The sequence below is a fragment of the Oncorhynchus nerka genome, linkage group LG27, assembly GCF_034236695.1.
Source record: "Oncorhynchus nerka isolate Pitt River linkage group LG27, Oner_Uvic_2.0, whole genome shotgun sequence".
Classification (NCBI taxonomy): Eukaryota; Metazoa; Chordata; class Actinopteri; order Salmoniformes; family Salmonidae; genus Oncorhynchus; species Oncorhynchus nerka.
Genome location: NC_088422.1, coordinates 28,627,431 through 28,651,189, shown reverse-complemented (window position 1 = coordinate 28,651,189; position 23,759 = coordinate 28,627,431). Strand labels below are relative to the sequence as shown.

At 42.6% G+C, this 23,759-nt stretch overlaps 1 protein-coding gene across 1 annotated transcript in view; it reads right to left on the bottom strand.

Moving 5' to 3' along the window:
- The window catches only part of LOC115111532 (solute carrier family 15 member 4-like), a 54,858-nt gene that overhangs the window by 7,289 nt on the left and 23,810 nt on the right, over nucleotides 1-23,759 (bottom strand). The window contains 3 exon segments of the mRNA XM_029637678.2: nucleotides 9,184-9,342; nucleotides 16,538-16,696; nucleotides 23,248-23,428. Coding sequence (XP_029493538.2) covers nucleotides 9,184-9,342; nucleotides 16,538-16,696; nucleotides 23,248-23,428 — 499 coding nt within the window.

Here is a 23,759-nt window from a genome sequence, read left to right as displayed (position 1 = left end):
CACCGGTATCCTCATCTCTCCCAAGTGGTCATTCTCTCTTTCTCCCCTTACCCATCTGTCTATCGCCTCCTTTGAATTCCATGCTGTCACAGTTACCAGCCCTTTCAATCTTAACATCCTTATAATTTATCGCCCTCCAGGTTCCCTCGGAGAGTTCATCAATGAGCTTGATGCCTTGATAAGCTCCTTTCCTGAGGACGGCTCACCTCTCACAGTTCTGGGCGACTTTAACCTCCCCACGTCTACCTTTGACTCATTCCTCTCTGCCTCCTTCTTTCCACTCCTCTCCTCTTTTGACCTCACCCTCTCACCTTCCCCCCCTACTCACAAGGCAGGCAATACGCTCGACCTCATCTTTACTAGATGCTGTTCTTCCACTAACCTCACTGCAACTCCCCTCCAAGTCTCCGACCACTACCTTGTATCCTTTTCCCTCTCGCTCTCATCCAACACTTCCCACACTGCCCCTACTCGGATGGTATCGCGCCGTCCCAACCTTCGCTCTCTCTCCCCCGCTACTCTCTCCTCTTCCATCCTATCATCTCTTCCCTCTGCTCAAACCTTCTCCAACCTATCTCCTGATTCTGCCTCCTCAACCCTCCTCTCCTCCCTTTCTGCATCCTTTGACGCTCTATGTCCCCTATCCTCCAGGCCGGCTCGGTCCTCCCCTCCCGCTCCGTGGCTCGACGACTCATTGCGAGCTCACAGAACAGGGCTCCGGGCAGCCGAGCGAAAATGGAGGAAAACTCGCCTCCCTGCGGACCTGGCATCCTTTCACTCCCTCCTCTCTACATTTTCCTCCTCTGTCTCTGCTGCTAAAGCCACTTTCTACCACTCTAAATTCCAAGCATCTGCCTCTAACCCTAGGAAGCTCTTTGCCACCTTCTCCTCCCTCTTGAATCCTCCCCCCTCCCTCCTCCCTCTCTGCAGATGACTTCGTCAACCATTTTGAAAAGAAGGTCGACGACATCCGATCCTCGTTTGCTAAGTCAAACGACACCGCTGGTTCTGCTCACACTGCCCTACCCTGTGCTCTGACCTCTTTCTCCCCTCTCTCTCCAGATGACATCTCGCGTCTTGTGACGGCCGGCCGCCCAACAACCTGCCCGCTTGACCCTATCCCCTCCTCTCTTCTCCAGACCATCTCCGGTGACCTTCTCCCTTACCTCACCTCGCTCATCAACTCATCCCTGACCGCTGGCTACGTCCCTCCCGTCTTCAAGAGAGCGAGAGTTGCACCCCTTCTGAAAAAACCTACACTCGATCCCTCCGATGTCAACAACTACAGACCAGTATCCCTTCTTTCTTTTCTCTCCAAAACTCTTGAACGTGCCGTCCTTGGCCAGCTCTCCCGCTATCTCTCTCAGAATGACCTTCTTGATCCAAATCAGTCAGGTTTCAAGACTAGTCATTCAACTGAGACTGCTCTTCTCTGTATCACTGAGGCGCTCCGCACTGCTAAAGCTAACTCTCTCTCCTCTGCTCTCATCCTTCTAGACCTATCGGCTGCCTTCGATACTGTGAACCATCAGATCCTCCTCTCCACCCTCTCCGAGTTGGGCATCTCCGGCGCGGCCCACGCTTGGATTGCGTCCTACCTGACAGGTCGCTCCTACCAGGTGGCGTGGCGAGAATCCGTCTCCTCACCACGTGCTCTCACCACTGGTGTCCCCAGGGCTCTGTTCTAGGCCCTCTCCTATTCTCGCTATACACCAAGTCACTTGGCTCTGTCATAACCTCACATGGTCTCTCCTATCATTGCTATGCAGACGACACACAATTAATCTTCTCCTTTCCCCCTTCTGACGACCAGGTGGCGAATCGCATCTCTGCATGTCTGGCAGACATATCAGTGTGGATGACGGATCATCACCTCAAGCTGAACCTCGGCAAGACGGAGCTGCTCTTCCTCCCGGGAAGGACTGCCCGTTCCATGATCTCGCCATCACGGTTGACAACTCCATTGTGTCCTCGTCCCAGAGCGCTAAGAACCTCGGCGTGATCCTGGACAACACCCTGTCGTTCTCAAATAACATCAAGGCGGTGGCCCGTTCCTGTAGGTTCATGCTCTACAACATCCGCAGAGTACGACCCTGCCTCACACAGGAAGCGGCGCAGGTCCTAATCCAGGCACTTGTCATCTCCCGTCTGGATTACTGCAACTCGCTGTTGGCTGGGCTCCCTGCCTGGTGCCATTAAACCCCTACAACTCATCCAGAACGCCGCAGCCCGTCTGGTGTTCAACCTTCCCAAGTTCTCTCACGTCACCCCGCTCCTCCGCTCTCTCCACTGGCTTCCAGTTGAAGCTCGCATCCGCTACAAGACCATGGTGCTTGCCTACGGAGCTGGGAGGGGAACGGCACCTCAGTACCTCCAGGCTCTGATCAGGCCCTACACCCAAACAAGGGCACTGCGTTCATCCACCTCTGGCCTGCTCGCCTCCCTACCACTGAGGAAGTACAGTTCCCGCTCAGCCCAGTCAAAACTGTTCGCTGCTCTGGCCCCCCAATGGTGGAACAAACTCCCTCACGACGCCAGGACAGCGGAGTCAATCACCACCTTCCGGAGACACCTGAAACCCCACCTCTTTAAGGAATACCTAGGATAGGATAAAGTAATCCCCCCCCCCCCTTAAAAGACCTAGATGCACTATTGTAAAGTGGCTGTTCCACTGGATGTCATAAGGTGAAAGCACCAATTTGTAAGTCGCTCTGGATAAGAGCGTCTGCTAAATGACTTAAATGTAAATGTTAAATGGTACATATAAGTGTCTTATATTGGCTGAAAGTTTAAATTCTTGTTAATATAACTGCACTGTCCAATTTACAGTAGCTAATACTGCGAAAAAAATGCCATGCTATTGTTTGAGAGCTCCTAACAAACCACTTCAACACGATAGGTTTCAAAAAATTCACCTCTGAAGGTTAAATGTGTACTTACATTCTGAAATCTTGCTTTGATTTATCATCCAAAGGGTCCTAGAGATAACATGACGTGTCATTTTGTTACATAAAATCCATTTTCATATCCTAAAAAAAGGTTCATATAGCACACACGATCGATTTTGTATTACCACTCGTTCAATTTGCAAAGAAAATAATCTGTCCCTAAACCCTGTTTGAACGAGTCAAATCACGTTCCTTCCCATCTATTCCTCAGAGATCCTAGAAGGTGACAAGACTTCACTAGGGGTGTAGTACATCCTGTAGGACACCATATATGGTCAGAGAGCGCCGCCTTCATGGCACGTCATCACTTGAACGGCTGTATCGTTGTCAAATCAGGGTCAAACAAAGCTAGCTAGATAGCCAATGAGCTGGGCTTTACGGGAGTATCCGGAGTTCATGTATATGTGGTAAAATGTAGGTGCTAACCTTGTATGACAGCATACCTTTTAATTTTGGACAAAGTAAGGATATTCAGAGTTATGAAGTTATGAAAACTGGTTGTTTTGCAAATGTTTAACATATAATATGGCTACTAATACTTGGAAAGCTAAATCAAAGTCGAAGTGTACAGATTTGACGATATTCTTGCAGAAAAATGGAATATGAATGTGAATGTTTCCTTCATGATTTGCCCAAATGTCTCTGGGGACTTCACACTAAAAATCTTGTCGGTCAGTCATTCTTCAAGTTATCCATCTGAAACTTTACACTGCTGCCATCTTGTGGACACTGTGCATCGGAATTATTTCTCTTGCAGTTCAAAGATGGTGGTAGAAATTTTGTATTTGTATTTTCTTCTACCAGACCTATTGTGTTATATTCTCCTACATTCAATTCACATTTCCACAAACTTCAAAGTGTTTCCTTTCAAATGGTACCAATAATATGCATATCCTTGCAGCTGAATAAATCCATGTTGAGGTGAAAGAGCACCCCATTCATTGACCTTAATTGTGTAGTATTTTATAGATTCAATAAACATCACTGGAGAATAAGTTATATAACTGGCTCCGGGGGAATATCAGGGGACGACTGATTAGCGAAAAACATGTTTATGGGGTGTGTTTGAAAAATTGCGCAAGGTTTACATTTTTTGTAATGGTACTTACCGAATTTCATTAGTCTGCCTGCCCCCCAGAGCCCACTTGGCTGATAAGCACTTTCAAAAGTGTGGTAATTACGGCAGCAAAAGAAAAAACATGTATAAACCATTAACGAACCACATTGATATTTTACAAGTATTTAAAACAGCCAAATGCTGAGTAGGGGAGGGAAAAGTGCAACTCAATCGATATGTAGGAGGAACGCAGCGCTACCCAGAGTTGGGACGCTGAAGGGAACTTCGTGTCCGTTTGCCTCCGAATATGATTCTAGCCACCACGAGTTCATTATGCAATAATAATAATAACAACAACAACAGACCCCTGAGATGGTCATCAGTCATAGCTGAAGGGTCTTTTTTACAGTGTCTGTGGCAATAACCATGCCACTGTATGGCTGGGCTGTTGTACTGTATTTGAGCAAGTCATGTTGTGCAGAGATGGATCACGTCAATATCAATTTAAGGTTTTTGAAATTGATCAATACATTTAAGCTCTCAATGCAAATGTTCCAACAGTTTCACACTTCAAGGCATTCAATACCATTTTCTGGTACCAAATTAATTTAGTGAAAGGAATTAATGCAGGTTATGTTTTCAACTCTGTCTAAACATATTCTGCTGCAAAACTTCTGTATTGACTAGACGAAACGGATTCAGTAGAGCAATCATGAGTATCGGTAATTATAAATACATTGATAATTGTATCTATCAATACCATTATTAGCTTATCTATAGAGAAATCACTATGCAGAACTTTGACACCATTAAAGGAAATAACAGGCTTCTGCTGTTAGATTCATTGTTAAATTTAAAGTTATTGGGAGTTGATCAGATGGCATTTACAGCATTAAAAAAAACTCAGATTTTTTTCCTTTCATAGGGAGACATTTTGCTGTAGTATTTACATGTACAGTACATGTACAGATGAATTCGGAAGTTTACATACACTTAGGTTGGAGTCATTTAAACTCGTTTTTCAACCACTCCACAAATGATAGTTTTGGCAAGTCGGTTAGGACATCTACTTTGCGCATGACAAGTAATTTTTCCAACAATTGTTTACAGACAGATTATTTCACTTATAATTCACTGTTTCACAATTCCAGTGGGTCAGAAGTTGACTGTGCCTTTAAACAGCTTGGAAAATTCCAGAAAATGATGCCATGGCTTTAGAAGCTTCTGATAGGCTAATTGACATCATTTGAGTCAATTGGAGGTGTACCTGTGGATGTATTTCAAGGCCTACCTTCAAACTCATTGCCTCTTTGCCTGACATCATGGGAAAATCAAAAGAAATCAACCAAGACCTTAGAAAAAAAAAGTAGACCGCACAGAGCTGTGCATAAAAGACCGACCTATCCCATGGGGAAGGGAGAAGGAGGAAGGGGTGGACACCCACCCTGCCATACTGGCAACACTTTATGGGTTATTGCACTAATAATGGCGCCGACTAGGGAAACGTTGCCACTATTCTGTTCTTAGTGCCAGTCTGCAGGTTCAAACTAAAACAACGTAACTAATAAATGGCATCTTTATGCTTTCATTAATAAAATGATAAAAAAACTCTTTAAAAATGCCAATGTTTATTTAGTCATGGATCCATAACAAATTACTATAGGAATAAATATCACTGAATTACAGAAATATCCTCCAATCCTCTATGTAATTATTGGCGGAGAGTCACGTCATGTTATCCGATATACTGTAGGTCTACTGTAGGCAACATGAGTATCACTAGCGTTGAGTAATGTGCTGTTAAAAGTTGTCTAGGTCTTATTTATTTAAAGAGCATAATGAAGTTAGAAGCAATAGGATTTGAAGCAATAGCCTACAACTATTTTAGCACCGTTTCGACACTGCTCTGAGACAAGCATGGGGACTGGTCTTGATAAAATCTCATTGATTTTTATTTTCATTAAAATCTCGGTTTGGGTATTAGTTAGACTAGAATTAGAAAATTAGGGTGTTTAAATTATGCTCATAGTGTAACCTTTATTTAACTAGGCAAGTCAGTTAAGAACAAATTTGTATTTACAAGGACAGCCTACTCCTTCCTCCCTGTCGGGAAATGAACTCCGGTCTCCCGCGTGCCCGCAATCTCTAGTACAGCCATTATTAAAGGCTACCAAATGCTTCTCAAAGATTCCCTCTGGTGGTCAAACTAGCACTAACTAGCATTAATGGTACCAGTGGTTCACACTTAAATAACCTGCCATAGAATTCTGTGGCACCATACAAGCTGCGCTGCAGTACACTGCAACTTTTAAAGGAGGAACCACTGTACCTACCCGAATGCATAGTCCCAACTGTAAAAATGTGGTGGAGGTGGAATAATGGTTTGGGGGAGGCCCCTTAATTCCAGTGAAAGGAAATGTAAACGCTACAGCATACAATGACATTCTAGACAATTCTGTATTTCCAACCGTGTGGCAACAGTTGGGAAGGCCCTTTCCTGTTTCAGCATGACAATGCCCCTGATCACAAAAGCGAGGTCCATACAGAAATGGTTTGTCGAGATCATTAGAGGAAGAACTTGACTGGCCTGCACAGAGCCCTGACCTCAACCCCATCGACCACCTTTGGGATGAATTGGAACGCCGACTGCGAGCCAGGCCTAATCCCCCAACATCAGTGCCCAACCTCACTAATACTTGTGGCTGAATGGAAGCAAGTCCCCGCAGCAATGTTCCAACATCTAGTGGAAAGCCTTCCCAGAAGAGTGGAGGCTGTTATAGCAGCAAAGGGGTGACCAACTCCATATTAATGCCCAGGATTTTGGAGTGAAATGTTTGACGAATAGTTGTCCACATACAGTGTATCATATTATTAAGAAAACCAGATACTAGCTGTAATCTCAAGAGTTATTGAAAGATGAATAGCTCTGAGCATTTCTCCTTTTCTGGAACCTTTGCTCCCCCATTAAAACACTGACATTTCACTAAGCGTCACCCAGTGGTCCGTGAACAGGATATGAGGGTCTCAACCAAAACTGTGAATGTCCAAAATCCCCAGACATCTGATCCTGGATCAGTCAGGACTTGAAATCGGTACAATAAAAATAAAAGGCCATTTCCTGGTCTTGACTGCAGCTACATACTCAGAGCATCATGCATCTGTGTTCCTAAAAGTCAATGATGTATGAATAAATACATTGGGCAACAACTGAAAGGAGCACCCGTTTCAGCAGAATAAACCATCTGTAGGTGTACAAGCAAAGGCAGAAGGTTGACCTTTCGTTGACTTTACCCATGGGGTTAACTGAGCACATTGCAGTCTCCGTCAGAGGAGACGATGGCTGCCTTTTCTAGGACCACATAAAGGAATGTGATAATGACCAGTCATACAGTATGTGGCGTCACTAAGTCGAATACATAATACAAATACTAGTTACCAAAAGCATATGCTTTTACATTTGGACAGATGTTGTCTGTATCAATGTATCTAACGTTGCTTCTCTACCTGTTCATGTCTGCTGCTAGTTTGTGTGGATTAGAAGAGAGGAGGTGGTGTAGTGCGACAGAGGAGGAGGTGGTGTAGTGCAACAGAGGAGGAGGTGGTGTAGTGCGACAGAGGAGGAGGTGGTGTAGTGCGACAGAGGAGGAGGTGGTGTAGTGCGACAGAGGAGGAGGTGGTGTAGTGCGACAGAGGAGGAGGTGGTGTAGTGCGACAGAGGAGGAGGTGGTGTAGTGCGACAGAGGAGGAGGTGGTGTAGTGCGACAGAGGAGGAGGTGGTGTAGTGCGACAGAGAGGTGGTGGTGTAGTGCGACAGAGAGGTGAGTAGTAGCCTCCAGCATGCCAAGGAGGTAGCTAGCTAGCTTGCCAGCTCTCTGGTGTGCCCAAGTGGCAGCTTTACTTAAGAGTTAATAAGAGGAGTGGGCTGTGTAATCAGGCCCCCAGCCTGTGATTAATATTGGGTGTCTGTCCCCAAGCCTGCACCACTCTAAACAGGAGCTTGGTGAGCCGAGTAATCCATGCTTCACTCCGCCTCCGCCATGTAAATGAGAGCGCTGAGTCACAGGAGTGTGGTGGTGGTGGGGGGGTAGAGACCGGTAAAGCCCAGCAAAGTAAGTGGAAAAGACAACAGCACAACAAACTGATTTCTGACAGGCTTTGAGGCTAAAGCTTTGATCGACCGCCTTACGCTGTCCGGTCTCTCTTTAAATTACTTTTTCAAAAAGGAGAGAGAGCGAGAGAAAGAAAGCTCGCAGGCAAACTGGGGTCTCGTTTAACAATCAAATGATGCTTACTAAACAAACGGCCCCTAGGGAAGGCGAGGGGTGGATTTAGGAAGCCATGCCAAGCATCTCCAAGTGCTTACATCATCAAAAATACCTCCCAACTTGTCGGCACACTGTATTAATGAGCTATTAGGTGTTTATGGGTAAACAATTTATAGTGTGGTCTTATTTACCGCACACTCCCAGGAAGGTGCATTTGGGCCAGGAGGCTCCTCTCACCAGGGAACACATCCATTTACTGCCAGCGCCATGCCATTTATTCTATCACTACGACAGAGTTACACAAACCTTTTGTTGTTAGTCTGACATCTCTATTTATGACGGAAAACGCTGTTAAAACGAGAAAAAAAAAGGGAATTGAACCAGGTCATTTTTTTTTCTTCGGATCAACTAATTTACTAAAATCAGGACGAGACATGAAAGTTCTTGTCCCCCAGGAAATGCATTTATGTTGACGTTGTGAGACTAAATCCTGCTGAAGTAATCCAAGTGCCAATACGGTGTTCTGCTATATGAGGACAACAGTAAATTTGTCACACTGCTGATGTTCCTGTCAAATCAATTTTACAGTAACATCTATAAAAACGCAAGACATTGAGCATGAGAAGCATAATATCATAGTTTTCATCATCCCCGGAAAACTGTGTTCATAAAGATCAATGACCAGTGTGTTGATGGCAGTTCAGAGGCTGTTTAAGGCCCATTGCGCCGACAGGTTTCCCTAGAGTCCGTATACAGATCATTATGCAGGCTGAGTCGATACAATGCACCATCATTCTCAATCACATTGCTTCTCTCTGAAGAGCCTGTCCACCTCCTCTAACGTGAGTAATGAACATTGTTTCATAAGAACCTGCTTTAAGAGCTTGTATTGGCTGTGGGTTTGCGCTCATACCAAAATCCTTGTGGGAGGACATCCAGCCAATCCCCTTGAGGGAGACTATGGACAGTAGGCCGGAACCCACGAAGGAGCCAATCCCAGAGAAGAAGAAGAACAGCCCCATGATGGCACTCTGCATGGACCTGGGGGCAGCTAAGTAGGCAAACTCCAGACCTGGAAGAGGAGACAGAGACACTTAACTCATCAAATAAACTATAAATACTAACAAGTCAACCCTCATGCAGTACATCTGGCCATACAGAGTAAACATTGACTGATGCTAACATTGATCCAAACACATTTCTAGACTCTGGGCAAACAACATCCATATCTGTACCCTGGCTGGGGGTGATGAACAGTTCAAAGTGTTTTCGATGACTTTGGCAGAGGACAGCCCATTGGCCATGTGTGAATGTGGCTGTAGTATAGTGGTCAGCAGCAGACTGTGTGTCACAGTGAGTATGACTCATTACCCACGGGCCCCACATTGACACAGTAGCCAAGGGACAATCACTACGGAATCAACTCCAATGAATCACTGTAGAGCGCCAATTTAGAGATAAGATTTATATTAGAATAACAGGCCTTTCATCCATAACAACTTGACAAATGTATATACATGAGATAAGAGGCTTTGGCCCACTGCAGCATTGTTTGACTGCTAAATATCAGCAAATCAAATCAAATTTATTTATATAGCCCTTCGTACATCAGCTGATATCTCAAAGTGCTGTACAGAAACCCAGCCTAAAACCCCAAACAGCAAACAATGCAGGTGTAAAATCAGCGAAACGTAAAGCTATTCTCCCCACAGCAGGCTACCAGTCTGAAGCACCTATTCAGCTGCTATTGTTTCTGGAAAAGTCCCTCAATATTTTGTGTCGTGAGACAGAGGAGGGGATTGAGGGGGAGGGAGGGAGAGCAAGAGGGGGAATCAAATAGTTTTTCTTTTGCCATGAGAGTTGCCTGCCTGCTAGCTGACATTGATCATTTAATGTCGCGTCAAACCTGTGATTTTTCAAATGAGGTCCTATGACTGCAGCTGTCAGGAGAGATTAGGGAGCCTCTGTTATCCAATGAGTCCCACTAACGTTGACGCGTTTATCTACCATTGGATTAGTCTTTCTTCTTCATCCGTAGATATTAACCATTAGTCTGTGTGATTAACGGGGGCTGAGCTAGAGCTGTGTTTGATACAAGGACGTCTGTAGAGTGCAAATGAATAAAAGCCATCTATGAAAAGCTGAGACTCACAGGAAGATGTAAGTGTAAAATGTTTTGACACAAGCCACACAAAAGCCGTAAATGGTTCTTCCACATAGACTATAGGAAATCACAGGACATAGTGTCTATAATACAATAATAAGTTCATAGTGGCTGTCTAACTCCAAATGCCACACATTTATCTCTGACTAGTTGGATATTAACTTCCCAGTGAGCAAACATTTTATACTTACAGCATTTATATAAATTCATTTATCAGGGTTTTGCTTTGGCTGACCTTTTTTTTGTTAGTACGACTAATGAACGCAAACATTTGTGTCAAAATGGTTTTGTGTTCTACTTCTAGCTCTGGTTGTCCTGAAAATAAAATGGTAAAATACTTCATTGTGAAGCTAAATAAAGGCTGGACGTGCAAATAAATGAAAGTCAGATAAATGAGAAGTCGATTTTTTGATGGAGTCTCAGAACCTAAGGTTTTAAGAATGCCCTCTTTACACCTTCCTCTGTGGGAAAAATTACCAAAAAATGCATGCGACACATGACTCCTCTCACAGTTACCTGGACTGGGACTAATGTAGCTTGTTACGACACATGACTCCTCTCACAGTTACCTGGACTGGGACTAATGTAGCTTGTTACGATACATGACTCCTCTCACAGTTACCTGGACTAATGTAGCTTGTTACGACACATGACTCCTCTCACAGTTACCTGGACTGGGACTAATGTAGCTTGTTACGACACATGACTCCTCTCACAGTTACCTGGACTGGGACTAATGTAGCTTGTTACGATACATGACTCCTCTCAGTTACCTGGACTGGGACTAATGTAGCTTGTTACGATACATGACTCCTCTCACAGTTACCTGGACTGGGACTAACAGCTTGTTACGATATATGACTCCTCTCACAGTTACCTGGACTGGGACTGACGTAGCTTGTTACGATACAGAAGGAGGACTGAAACAAAATAAAACATTACTAATAGAAAAAAAGAATGTGGGGTGAAAACTTTATTACACTGTCAAACACTCTGCCACAACATACCTGACCTTTCCATTTGTTTCCACCTGAAAACATTTCTTTATTTGTATCCTCGGGTAACCTTTTCACAGCAAATGAAAAAAGCTGTAATAGCCTACATATCATAGGGGGAATGCATGAGGTTTCTCGGACAATGCACAGCAGTACAATGGGATCTGTAGTGAAAAAGTGGTATTTGCAGGACAATTTTCAATGAATCCCCTACTTGTCTATGTTGAGGTGGATACAATGAGTCGAGATGGAATAATAATGATGTCCGCTTCCCAACCATACGCAAAACAAAACAGCCTGACCTTCTTGCACCAAGAGGCAGAATTATTCAAAAGGAAAGCAGAAAGTTAAAATATTTTATTAAGCTTTCTCCCGAGGGCTGTGTTGCAGGGGTGATTTTTCATTCTTGGAAAAAAACATTAGCCTTTAACATTTTCAAAAGAGCAATACATAATTAAAAATCCCAGAGGGGAACATTTTGCAAAGTTTTCGTATATTCTTAGTGCCTGAAAGCAGGAGAACTGCGGGTGGTGTATAAGCACAGAATTACCCTAGTCCCTCTGAGGCTGAAGGAATTGTAGTGGGGGAGGTGGGAACGTAGATGTATTAAAAGGATTTATTCAAACAGTATAAGACCAAGGGGAAACTGTTTTTCCAGACATATGTCACAATTCAGTCAACCAATTTTCCTTGAAGATATCCCCAGTGGGGGAAGTTTATTTTAGGGCTCCCCACAGCTTTCTTCTGTCTGTATTTGAATTTCATGGGCATTCTGATATGGGAGTAAAGTGTGACTGCCAGTGGTTTTTTAATAGACACCTCAGGCAAACCAATGTGTACGCTGTTCCAAACATAACTTAATCATGTTCAATTGATTTAATCCGGTTAGTTCATTTTCTTTGTATCTGTGCAATGTCTTTGCATCCGCCCTCAGCCACACAACATCTACCTACAGTGTCTTTTTCCCCTGGTTAGGACTAGTCCTAGTTGAAGTTGGAAGCAGTAATGCTTCCAAGGAACATAAGGTGGCAGAGCTGGCATTGACACCAATCCCTCCACACCAACCAACATGGTTGGCCATTGTAATGGCATCTAGGGGATCCACAGAGCTTATGGCCATGACACAGTCACAGCTACTTCTTTAGACTGAGTCAGTCTATGGGTGCCAGAAGAAAGTGGATGACTGGATGCCGGGGGCTTCACTCAAGACAGTGTTGAATGCTTTGGCAGACCACTCAGTCGTCTGGCTCACATTTCAGCCTACCCCACGAGGCACAATACAAAGACTAAACACTGAGTCACTAAAGGTCTCCTTTGTGAAGATGCCATTTTTGGGCTAAGGAAGAGAAGAAACACAATCTTCAGAAACAACTAGCAATAACTAACACATTATAGAGATTATGTATGAAAGACATGTTGAAGAAAATGTGGGAAAAAATTATTCCTCTTATATGATACAATAGACCTTGTGGACTTGTTTTTTGAAACTATGCAATGTAAAAAAACATATGGTGACGAAGTGACCGCAATGACAGTGCACCGAATGGACAGATGGGAGGATGACGCAATCATGAAGAGAGGTGTCAACAACCCCAGTCATCCAGGTAATTGATACCTGTCCGAAACTGAAGCCCGAGCCTGGTAATGATCATGATTTCAGGAGAAATAAAAAGAAAATAATGAGGTAGGATTCTATTGATTTCAATGGCACTCTGCTTGTAGAGTCAAAATGGACAGCTTATGTAATATCTACATCTAACAATACCTCAACCTTCAAAGATATGAGGGAGGACAGATTGTAGGATTTGCTCCTCATGTGAATAGAAGTTCTTAAGTCAACAGTAAAGCTGTTCTTCAGTCGATCGCTACGGTGACGACAATGAACTGACGACGCCAACATCTATCTAGGAGCAACAGTTGTTCAATCAAGGGCAAGCAGAAGAAAATAGCCTGTCATTTTGTGCTTGTAGGCTTTGCAGTTGACAAGTGTGTCACCACACACAGGAATGACAAAGATTTGACATGCAAAGGATTTCTGCACAACTGACAATTCATATCCACGATTCAAAGCATAACTTTACTTTCTCTGAGTAGAACAGCATGAATTCGTTTCACTTTCGAACATATGAATGTTGGCATAATAATTCTCTACAGATCCATATTGTAGCATCTTCTTTGATCTTTGCCACGCCCACACACTGAGTCCACATACAGTGCATTCGGAAAGTCTTCAGACCCCAGGACTTTCTCCCAATTCTGTTACGTTACAGAATTGGGACGTTAGTCAAATTTACAGTCTACAGGGTAGACATTTTTAATGTTGTAAATGACTATTGTAGGCATAGAGGGCCATTATCAGCAACCATCACTCCTGTGTTCCAATGGCACGTTGTGTTAGCTAATCCAAGTTTATCATTTTAAAACGGCTAACTGATCATTAGAAAACCCTTCTCCAATTATGTTAGCACAGCTGAAAACTGTTGTTCTGATTAAAGAAGCAATAAAACTGGCCTTCTTTAGACTAGTTGAGTATCTGGAGCATCAGCATTTGTGGGTTCAATTACAGGCTCAACATGGCCAGAAAAAGACCTTTCTTCTGAATCTCGTCCGTCTATTCTTGTTCTGAGAAATGATGGCTATTCCATGCGAGACATTTTGTACGATATCTTCAGTTTCTTGGCAATTTCTCACAAGGAATAGCCTTCATTTCTGAGAACAAGAATAGACTGACAAGTTGCAGAAGAAAGTTCTTTGTTTCTGGCCATTTTGAGCCTGTAAACCCCCCCCCCCCACAAATGCTGATGCTCCAGATACTCAACTAATCTAAAAGGCAGCCAGTTTTATTGCTTCTTTAATCAGAACAACTGTTTTCAACTGTGCTAACATAATTGCAAAAGGGTTTTCTAAATGATCGATTAGCCTTTTAAAATTATAAACTTGGATTAGTTAACACAACGTGCCATTGAAACACATGAGTGATGGTTGCTGATAATGGCCCTCTGTACGCCTGTCTAAATATTCCATTAAAAAAAAATGTAATCAGGCGTTTCCAGCTACAATAGTAATTTACAACATTAACAATGTCTACACTGTATTTCTGATCAATGATGTTATTTTAATAGACAAAAGTGCTTCTTTCAAAAACAAATACATTTCTAACTGATCCCAAACTTTGAATGGTAGTGTAAATGTGGTATATTGCTTAATTTCATTTGTGACCAAAGTCTAACAAAATATCACAAATTGCCCCTTTAAGGGTGGGAGGTTACCATGGTGACGCGACTTGAATCATGTCAGACTCAATCTCACAGGCACAGACGAGTAGCCGCGTTGTCTTCTCTACCCAACAGTCATAGCCGCAGGACGTAGTTTGGGGGTGGGGTCGCTGCTGATTTTTCAAAACTAAATGCATTTGTATTTGAGCGTTTACCAGCATTTGTAACTTGAGTCTGATCATTATCTGTACAAAACAGCTATTCTGATAATACTTGTGGAATATAAAAATACTTGCTTGATATAGGTTTTCCAGTTTCTTGAAATACTTAACAAAATGCTTATTTCTACAGGTAAACTGAAAAGGTCTATTCATTCCTTTTACATTTTAGTAGATGCTGATATCCAAAGAAATGTACAGTAGTGAATGCATACATTTTCATATGTTTTTGTATTGGTCCCCCATGGGAATTAAACCCACAACCCTAGCTTTGCAAGCACCATGCTCTACCAACTGAGCCATATCATCACAAACCACTTGATGTCTCAATGAAGTCAATTACTGTATTATGCATTGTTTTTCTCCATGGTGATGGAAAGTCTACAGGAACAAACCTAGATTACCAGCCTATGTACAATATAGTCATCTACATTTACATTAAGGGGTTTGTAAGGATGATCCATTAATTCTGCACAAAAACGGGTTGTTTTCCATGTCATTTGATAAAAAATATTTGTGTCTTTGCTCATACCTTTGCACCTTTTCATGTAAATGTTTGAGGACAGGGTTTTGTTATTTGTGGATTTCATTAGAATGACAAATCACAGAGGAGGAGACATGGCAACAACTATTGAACCCTGCAAGATACTGTACATGATTATACAGCAGAGATGCTGGAAAATTATGTTTTTGCTGGTGCTAGAGATGTCTATATTGGTCCGCTAATAGTAGTAAAGGCCCAGTGCACTACCTTTGTGAATAAAAAAAAAAATATATATATATATATATAAAAAGAAAAACGTAATTCAGATTTCTCAGGGGGGCTGCAGCACCCTTAGCACCCTACTTCCCCAGCAATGCTACCAGTTGGAACTCAAACATAGAAAAACTGGGGCCAGACAGGCAGTGTAGCAGCGCGAGGTGGAATAGGCTATCGGATTCGCAGTTATTTGACTTAGTGCAATTTATTTATGAAACAAAAACAGCAGAAAAACTTTGAAAACAGCTACTGCTCATTTATTTTGCTACAGTATACTGTAAAATGTAATCCTAGTTGACTATTTGTATTCACAAATGCGAGTGACATGCTCGCACTGTGGAGCCCTGACCACCTGCCAACATGGCTGTTGAAAGTCATCTTACCCGCCAATGCCAAAATCTACCCACATTTGGCGGGTGTTAATTTTAGGTCCTGGGAAAAATCAATCCCCACTGATTGATCCCTCCCTCCTTACCTAGCAATTTCAACAATAGCTCAGACAACGGCTGCTACACAAATGTAAGGATGCAGAGGAAGGGTTTTTGTGTTTTAGAAAATAACCATTGATTGGAGTCTTAAGAATGAGCAGAGGAAACATCAATGTCAGGTTGTACAAAGGCTGGAGGAGAGGAAGACTATTCATCACAACGCACGCTAAAGACTACTTTACTTTTACATTGACTACTGCACTTCAACTTGCCCTTTAACAAAACCTGCCATTATTGCCTACCGGATAATGGTAGTGCTGTAATCAAGATAGGAATGCTAACCATCCTCCATCTAGTATTGACTGCAAGACCAAGTTAGAATTGTTAACCAAATCTGTTAGACAATTATCATCGTCATTATCAGATCTCTGCATCTCTTTATAATGGTATATATATCCACTGGGCAACCGAACAGCTTTCTACTCACCTGCGATGCTGGCAAAGATTTCGCTGATTCCAATGAGCACATACTGAGGTACCTGCCACCATATGGGCAGATCTGCTGCGTAGTAGATGACGTCGCCAAAGACCTGGTCGAATGTGCCATTAGACTTGATGATCTCAAGTCGTTTTGTCTCCAGTATACCTGTAGGGGTAAACGTATTTAGTTCGAGATGCTTGAATTATGTCACTGCATATATACAAGACACAGATGGAAACAAAAACATGTTCCCGTCTTTCGGAACTCTCCATTATGGATTATTAAAATATTTAGGTACTTTTACATAACTAATGAGGGAAAAGAAAACACTACGAAAGAAATCAATGGCTATCCACCTTTGCTGATATTAACTTGGACCGATTCATCTTTTAAAAACTTTCTTTGCCGAGATGCACCACTTTCTCAAGCCCCAAAAAGTAATAAAAATGGCAGATGCATTCACACCGTAAACAGGGCAGATCGAGAAATGCCTGCCCTCAAAATACAACCATCAGAAAAACAGAATACTTGTTAAAAGTCCTAAGCGTTCTATATTAAGAGACACAGACAACCAAACATATTCTGTTGCAGGAGTTAGGGGGATCTGACAGTCCATTAGGGCTTAAGTGTCAAATCAAAGCCAGTGCTTCATTAAGATCACATTTGCACGCTCACACTCAGTGATTACAGAAGTTTGTAATGGAAGAGAGAGCCATCAACTTAACAATAACACCCCTAGCAGTTGTCATCTGCAGCTGCTGATTCCTAAAAGCTTTATTTGGTAACCATTATCATGGAAGCAGCAGCTATTTCTAGATAACTCCCAGAGACATACTCCTATCGTCGCCCCACAATTAATGCTGTATTTGAGAGGGGATGGGGCCTTATAATCCATCTAGGCTATAATACTGCTTGTCCATCCAAGGCAAGGCGGTTGCTGCCCTGCCCAAAGCAACTTCTTACACGCACACATATACTGCTTTTTTAACATCATATAAGGCATTTGAGCCCTATCCCTGGGCTTAAAATAAATAAAACTAGAGCTACTTTTGGACATCTAATATAGAACATATTCAATACTAGCTAAACAGATCGTTGAAAGTGATAAAAAATGCAATGTCATTGGCCTTAAATTCAATGTCAAAGCTTCTTTGGCATGTTTCCCACACCATGTGGTGAGGGCCAGCGTTGTGGTTCACAACTCAACAAGAGCAGGTCGGCATAGCGATAGATGCCAACCCTGTGAACGGAGGATGGCAGCCCTGTGAACGGAGGATGGCAGGTGTGCAAGGCAGTGTTGATGCTAGCTGTGCCCGGGGCAACATACCACTATGGCTGATACACAGCTACACATCTGTCTGTGTCCTATGGTGTGTGTTCCCTATATAGTTACATCATGTCAGAGACGCAAACTCGGTCTCAACCTTTAAGTCTTTACTGAAGACTCATCTCTTCAGTGGGTCATATGATTGAGTGTAGTCTGGCCCAGGAGTGGGAAGGTGAACGGAAAGGCTCTGGAGCAACGAACCGCCCTTGCTGTCTCTGCCTGGCCGGTTCCCCTCTTTCCACTGGGATTCTCTGCCTCTAACCCTGTTACGGGGGCTGAGTCACTGGCTTACTGGGGCTCTCTCATGCCGTCCCTGGGGGGGGAGTGCGTCACCTGGGTGGGTTGATTCACTGTTGTGGTCAGCCTGTCTGGGTTGGCGCCCCCTCCTTGGGTTGTGCCGTGGCGGAGATCTTTGTGGGCTATACTCGGCCTTGTCTCAGGATGGTAAGTTGGTGGTTGAAGATATCCCTCTAGTGGTGTGGGGGCTGTGCTTTGGCAAAGTGGGTGGGGTTATATCCTTCCTGTCTGGCCCTGTCCGGGGGTGGCCTCGGATGGGGCCACAGTGTCTCCTGACCCCTCCTGTCTCAGCCTCCAGTATTTATGCTGCAATAGTTTATGTGTCGGGGGGCTAGGGTCAGTTTGTTATATCTGGAGTACTTCTCCTGTCCTATTCGGTGTCCTGTGTGAATCTAAGTGTGCGTTCTCTAATTCTCTCCTTCTTTCTCTCTCTCGGAGGACCTGAGCCCTAGGACCATGCCCCAGGACTACCTGACATGATGACTCCTTGCTGTCCCCAGTCCACCTGGCCATGCTGCTGCTCCAGTTTCAACTGGCCTGGGCCCTAGGACCATGTCCCAGGACTACCTGACATGATGACTCCTTGCTGTCCCCAGTCCACCTGGCCATGCTGCTGCTCCAGTTTCAACTGTTCTGCCTTACTATTATTCAACCATGCTGGTCATTTATGAACATTTGAACATCTTGGCCACGTTCTGTTATAATCTCCACCCGGCACAGCCAGAAGAGGACTGGCCACTCCACATATGCTCTCTCTAATTCTCTCTTTCTTTCTCTCTCTCGGAGGACCTGAGCCCTAGGACCGTGCCCCAGGACTACCTGACATGATGACTCCTTGCTGTCCCCAGTCCACCTGACTGTGCTGCTGCTCCAGTTTCAACTGTTCTGCCTTATTATTATTCGACCATGCTGGTCATTTATGAACATTTGAACATCTTGGTCATGTTCTGTTATAATCTCTACCCGGCACAGCCAGAAGAGGACTGGCCACCCCACATAGCCTGGTTCCTCTCTAGGTTTCTTCCTAGGTTTTGGCCTTTCTAGGGAGTTTTTCCTAGCCACCGTGCTTTTATACCTGCATTGTTTGCTGTTTGGGGTTTTAGGCTGGGTTTCTGTACAGCACTTTGAGATATCAGCTGATGTACGAAGGGCTATATAAATAAATTTGATTTGATCATGAGGTCAGTTATCCTACAGTGTTCCCCATCTATACACTAGGAGATGAGTTAAAGGAAGCAGAGGGCGAAGGCTTCTTTAATATAATGGTTAGCAGGAGTAACAGAGTACCAACGTTCAATAGAATTAAAAGCCCTCGCCGAAGGGGAACATAGCATGTTACAGACAATGAAAAGTATAGGACATAGTGTTTCCAAAAGTAATGAATATACTATAATGTCTCTGTGATTTGCTGTCTTATACATTAAAAGAGAGTATTTCATAGATATGCCAGTGGGAGTACTGTCTAACCACAGTGATGCAGTATGAAGAGGTGGGAACATGCAGGGTATAGTAAAGGAGTTGTGCAGCATTCACCACTTCCATGTCCTCTGTGTGACCAATGGCCACAGTAGATGATGCTGCGCTGCCATAAACCAAATTGTTTCTGAAATATTCAAGCTTTTTCTTCGCTCTACTTTCAAGTGATGCGATTTCCTTTTAAAATGTTCTTATGGTAAATAAAAGGCTGGAAAAAAAAGCCTTCCAACATCTGAAATAAATACAGTGAGCTCCAAAAGTAGTGGGACATTGACAAATGTTTTGTTGTTTTGGCTCCGTACTCGAGCACTTTGGATTTGAAATGATACAATATCATGAGGTTAAAGTGCACACTGTCAGCTTTAATTTGAGGGTATTCACATCTGTATCGGGTGAACCGTTTAGAAATTACAGCAAAATTCTATTGGGCACAAAATAATCGAACACAACCAAAACAAACAGATAAAGCGTCCAACAAGTCCATAAAGTCACAAGCTTGATGTAATCATTGCATGCTATGAATATGGGACATAATACTAAACTTTTGACTACTTATTATATTGAATTCGTCCCAATAATTTTTGGCCCCCTAAAAATGGGGAGACTATGTACAAAAAGTGCTGTAATTTCTAAACAGTTCACCCAATATGGATGAAAATACTGTTAAATTAAAGCTGACACTCTGCACTTTAATCTCAGTCATTGTATCATTCAAATCCAAAGTGCTGGAGTACAGAGCCAGAACAACAAACCATTTGTCACTGTCCCAATACTTTAAGCTCAGTATATATACTCAATAATAAATGACATAGTGAGCATCTAGACAGCACTGTGTCCAAAGAATAACCTAATTAAAAGTGGTTAATATAACTTTACAATGGCAAACAAAACAAACACTTTTTCCACTGGTGCTGTTGAAGTTCTGTCTCATCAGACAGGCTAAAATAAAGATCTTTCCTGCCTACCTACAATACCTTGTGTGCACGTGCACACACACACACAAAGTTGGTAAGTAGATGCTCCTGCAGAGTGCCTGTGGTTGGCTGTGGTTTATTAATGACGATGCTGCAGTAGTGAGTGGGATCCAGCCAAGCCGCTCTGTCTCTGGCGAGGGGCTGTTTCTCTGGGGCTTTCATTAGGCTCTGATGACATCCCCACACGGGGTACCAGCTAGCTAAAGCCTCTGGATCACTATCCCTCTATCCACTATGACACAGAAATACAGCAGAATATAAATGTAATAACTACAAGAACAAAGCATTGACTACCAGGACTGCGTTTGTGGGGGTGTTGTTTAATGCTACTGTAAATGAAATATTTTACGCCACACTAGATATTAATTATCCTCTACAAATAGTTGTTAACAGTATTCAGCTGTGAAGACAGGATTCAATATCCCAAATGTCATAGTGGACACAAACACATTTAAAGTGCTCATTATGCTGGAGCGAAAAATAAAATGAAATGTGCATTTGGTTCTCAAGCGTGCCACTGATTTGAGAAAAGCTATTTTCGCTGACTTTAGGCTCGTCTCACTCAAAATGTTTTTGCCTGAATATATGCTATTCAGTCTTCACATAATAATACATTTAAAAAAATAGATTTTATTCCAAATTGAAATGTCAAACTGTCAATTCAAATGAATTTGATTAAACTTTATTTCAAAAGATAATCCACAGTCCGTTATGCAACAGAAGCCGTTTACTCCAAACAAAAACAAGTTTCTATTAATAAGTAGGTCCCTTCCCTGTTTCGTTTGCTCTGTTTGGAAACTGTTTACCATTTTAAGAACCAAACGCATTGCAAGACTTAAAACACACCCCCCAGTTGTCAGGTCTATGAATGTTTAGGATTTTTGCGAAATGATCCCTGGCTGCCTGCCCTTTACCTCCTTAAACTATGTTGAAACATCATCCACATACTGCTAAAATAAAGCCAAGCAACAGAGTACCACAGTATGAGTCATAATACCCATAAAACCTAGTGGTCAAACAGGGAAATGGTTACAATCGTTTTTCAGGGTAAGCAGGGTCTAAAATTAACACCTGCGAGATGATTTTGGAATTGGTGGGTAAAATGTCTTTCACCATCCACATTAGCGGGTGGTCAGGGCTCCATAGTACTCGCATTTGTGAATACAAATTGTTATGTATGATCACATTTATAGTCAAATAAATGTTGCAGTAGCTGTTTTCAAAGTATTTCCTCAGTTTTGTTTCAAAGCTGGTAAATAAAAAAATAAAAAAATAATTTGCACAAAGTCAAAGACCTACGAATCCTACATAGCCTTTTCCACCTAACGCTGCAACACTACCTGGCTGGGGGCTGTGCACATGTGAAGAATGGAGTAAAATATTCATTTTTAGAAGCGCTGAACACATGCATAAAAGTTGGTTTAATTTACTTGAAACTAATGCCTACTGAAGTCAGACTGTCCTTGTGTTTGACTATTTACATGGTTTTGTTCACAAGCCAGGTTGTTTTTCTATGTTTGAATTTCAACAGCTAGGGAAGAGAAGACAGCGCTTCTATTAGTCAGACTCAATCTCACAGGCACAAACAGCGTCACACTACCACGTAACCTCCCGCCTTTAAATGGGCAGGTGAACATTAGTTTTTTCTGTGATACTATGGTTAAAAGACTCCGGTCACAAATGTAATCAATCAATATACCACATTAGTTACTTTTTACTAGTAATACATGTATTGTTTTAGAAAAATTACAAAGCACCCTCATCCAAAATCAGAGTGGCTTGTCGATTTATTTTATCTTCCTGCCACAGTGCCTGGTATTATGACATCTTCACTACAGGCTTGCTCGTCCTGTTTGCCTCATGAATCCTGACCAATGATGTGTATAAACCCTGGATTGCTGATGCTATGTAATGGCCAACGACAGTGCCATATTGGCATTTCCCAGAAGGAGCAGTCCCTCCCATAGCAATTCATGGAATTCTGCAGTATTTCAATAAAATGTTAAGAACAAAATTACATGCATTTACATATTTCTTTGTTGTAGTAAGGGAAAGTAACATTAGTACAAATATATGCTTTTGTTATTTTTTAATGTTTTTTATTCATGTTCAGTTCACTTAATATATTGGCTCAAATATGATATTAAGGAGAATTGAATTTAACATTGAGCTTATAGTCGCGCTGTTCGCCGTATAATTTTTTAAACATGCATTAAGGTGTCTAATAGAATATACTTGTCAAAAATGAATAGACATTAATAAATGCATTTCTATAGCTTCCAATTTATTTTTTTACAATGGAAGAGAACACAAAATGGCTGCGCAGTGGCTTCAAACAGCACACCCTGTCAGTCATCTAGGGTTGATACACATCATTGGTCCTGACATCTACCAGTAATGTCCCCCACAGAATAAGGAACCGCACACAGATCATTGAGAGATGTGAGATCAAGGAGTTGGGTTTTTCCCTAACATGTGACACTTTTAAATGTGGGACATATCATAGTGAACAGTATGAAATTATGAAACTGTGGCTTGAAGAGGATGTTAGGTGGTTTAAATGGAAGATTTACTAGCATGAACTACAATTAAAGTCTCTCTAGACATGCCACGGAATAAGTAAGGGTTTGTACTCCACTCACCAGCCGCCACAGCTGAACACATAACGAAGAACATCCCCACTGCGATCCTCTTGAGGGAGGAGGGCAGCAGGCCTCTGCGTTTGAGGATGGGGTCCACCACTTTGTCCTTAAGAGGGATCAGCATGAGAATAAGCAGTGCGTCGAACATTGTCAGCCAGGCGGCAGGGAAGCGGAACGTCATCTGCCGGGAATTCAGAGGGGGGAAAAAAAAACAAGAGAATATGTACAAGAAGTGCAAAGCATGAAAAACAATAGAAAGAGTGTCAGTGCACTACAGTCCAGTGCTTCGGGGGTGAGAGGGGATGTGCTGATGGCCTCGACACTGTATTGGCACCCTCGAGTGGACAAAACTAAAACTGAACTAAAACTTTATGAAAGTATCCTTTACATTTCACTAAATTATAAATACAAAGATGAATCCTACCAATCCAAAGAACAATTAATCATTGACCAGGATAATTCAGAATTTCTCAAAGCTATGTACTGTAGGTTTGTTAACATGTCCCAACAGC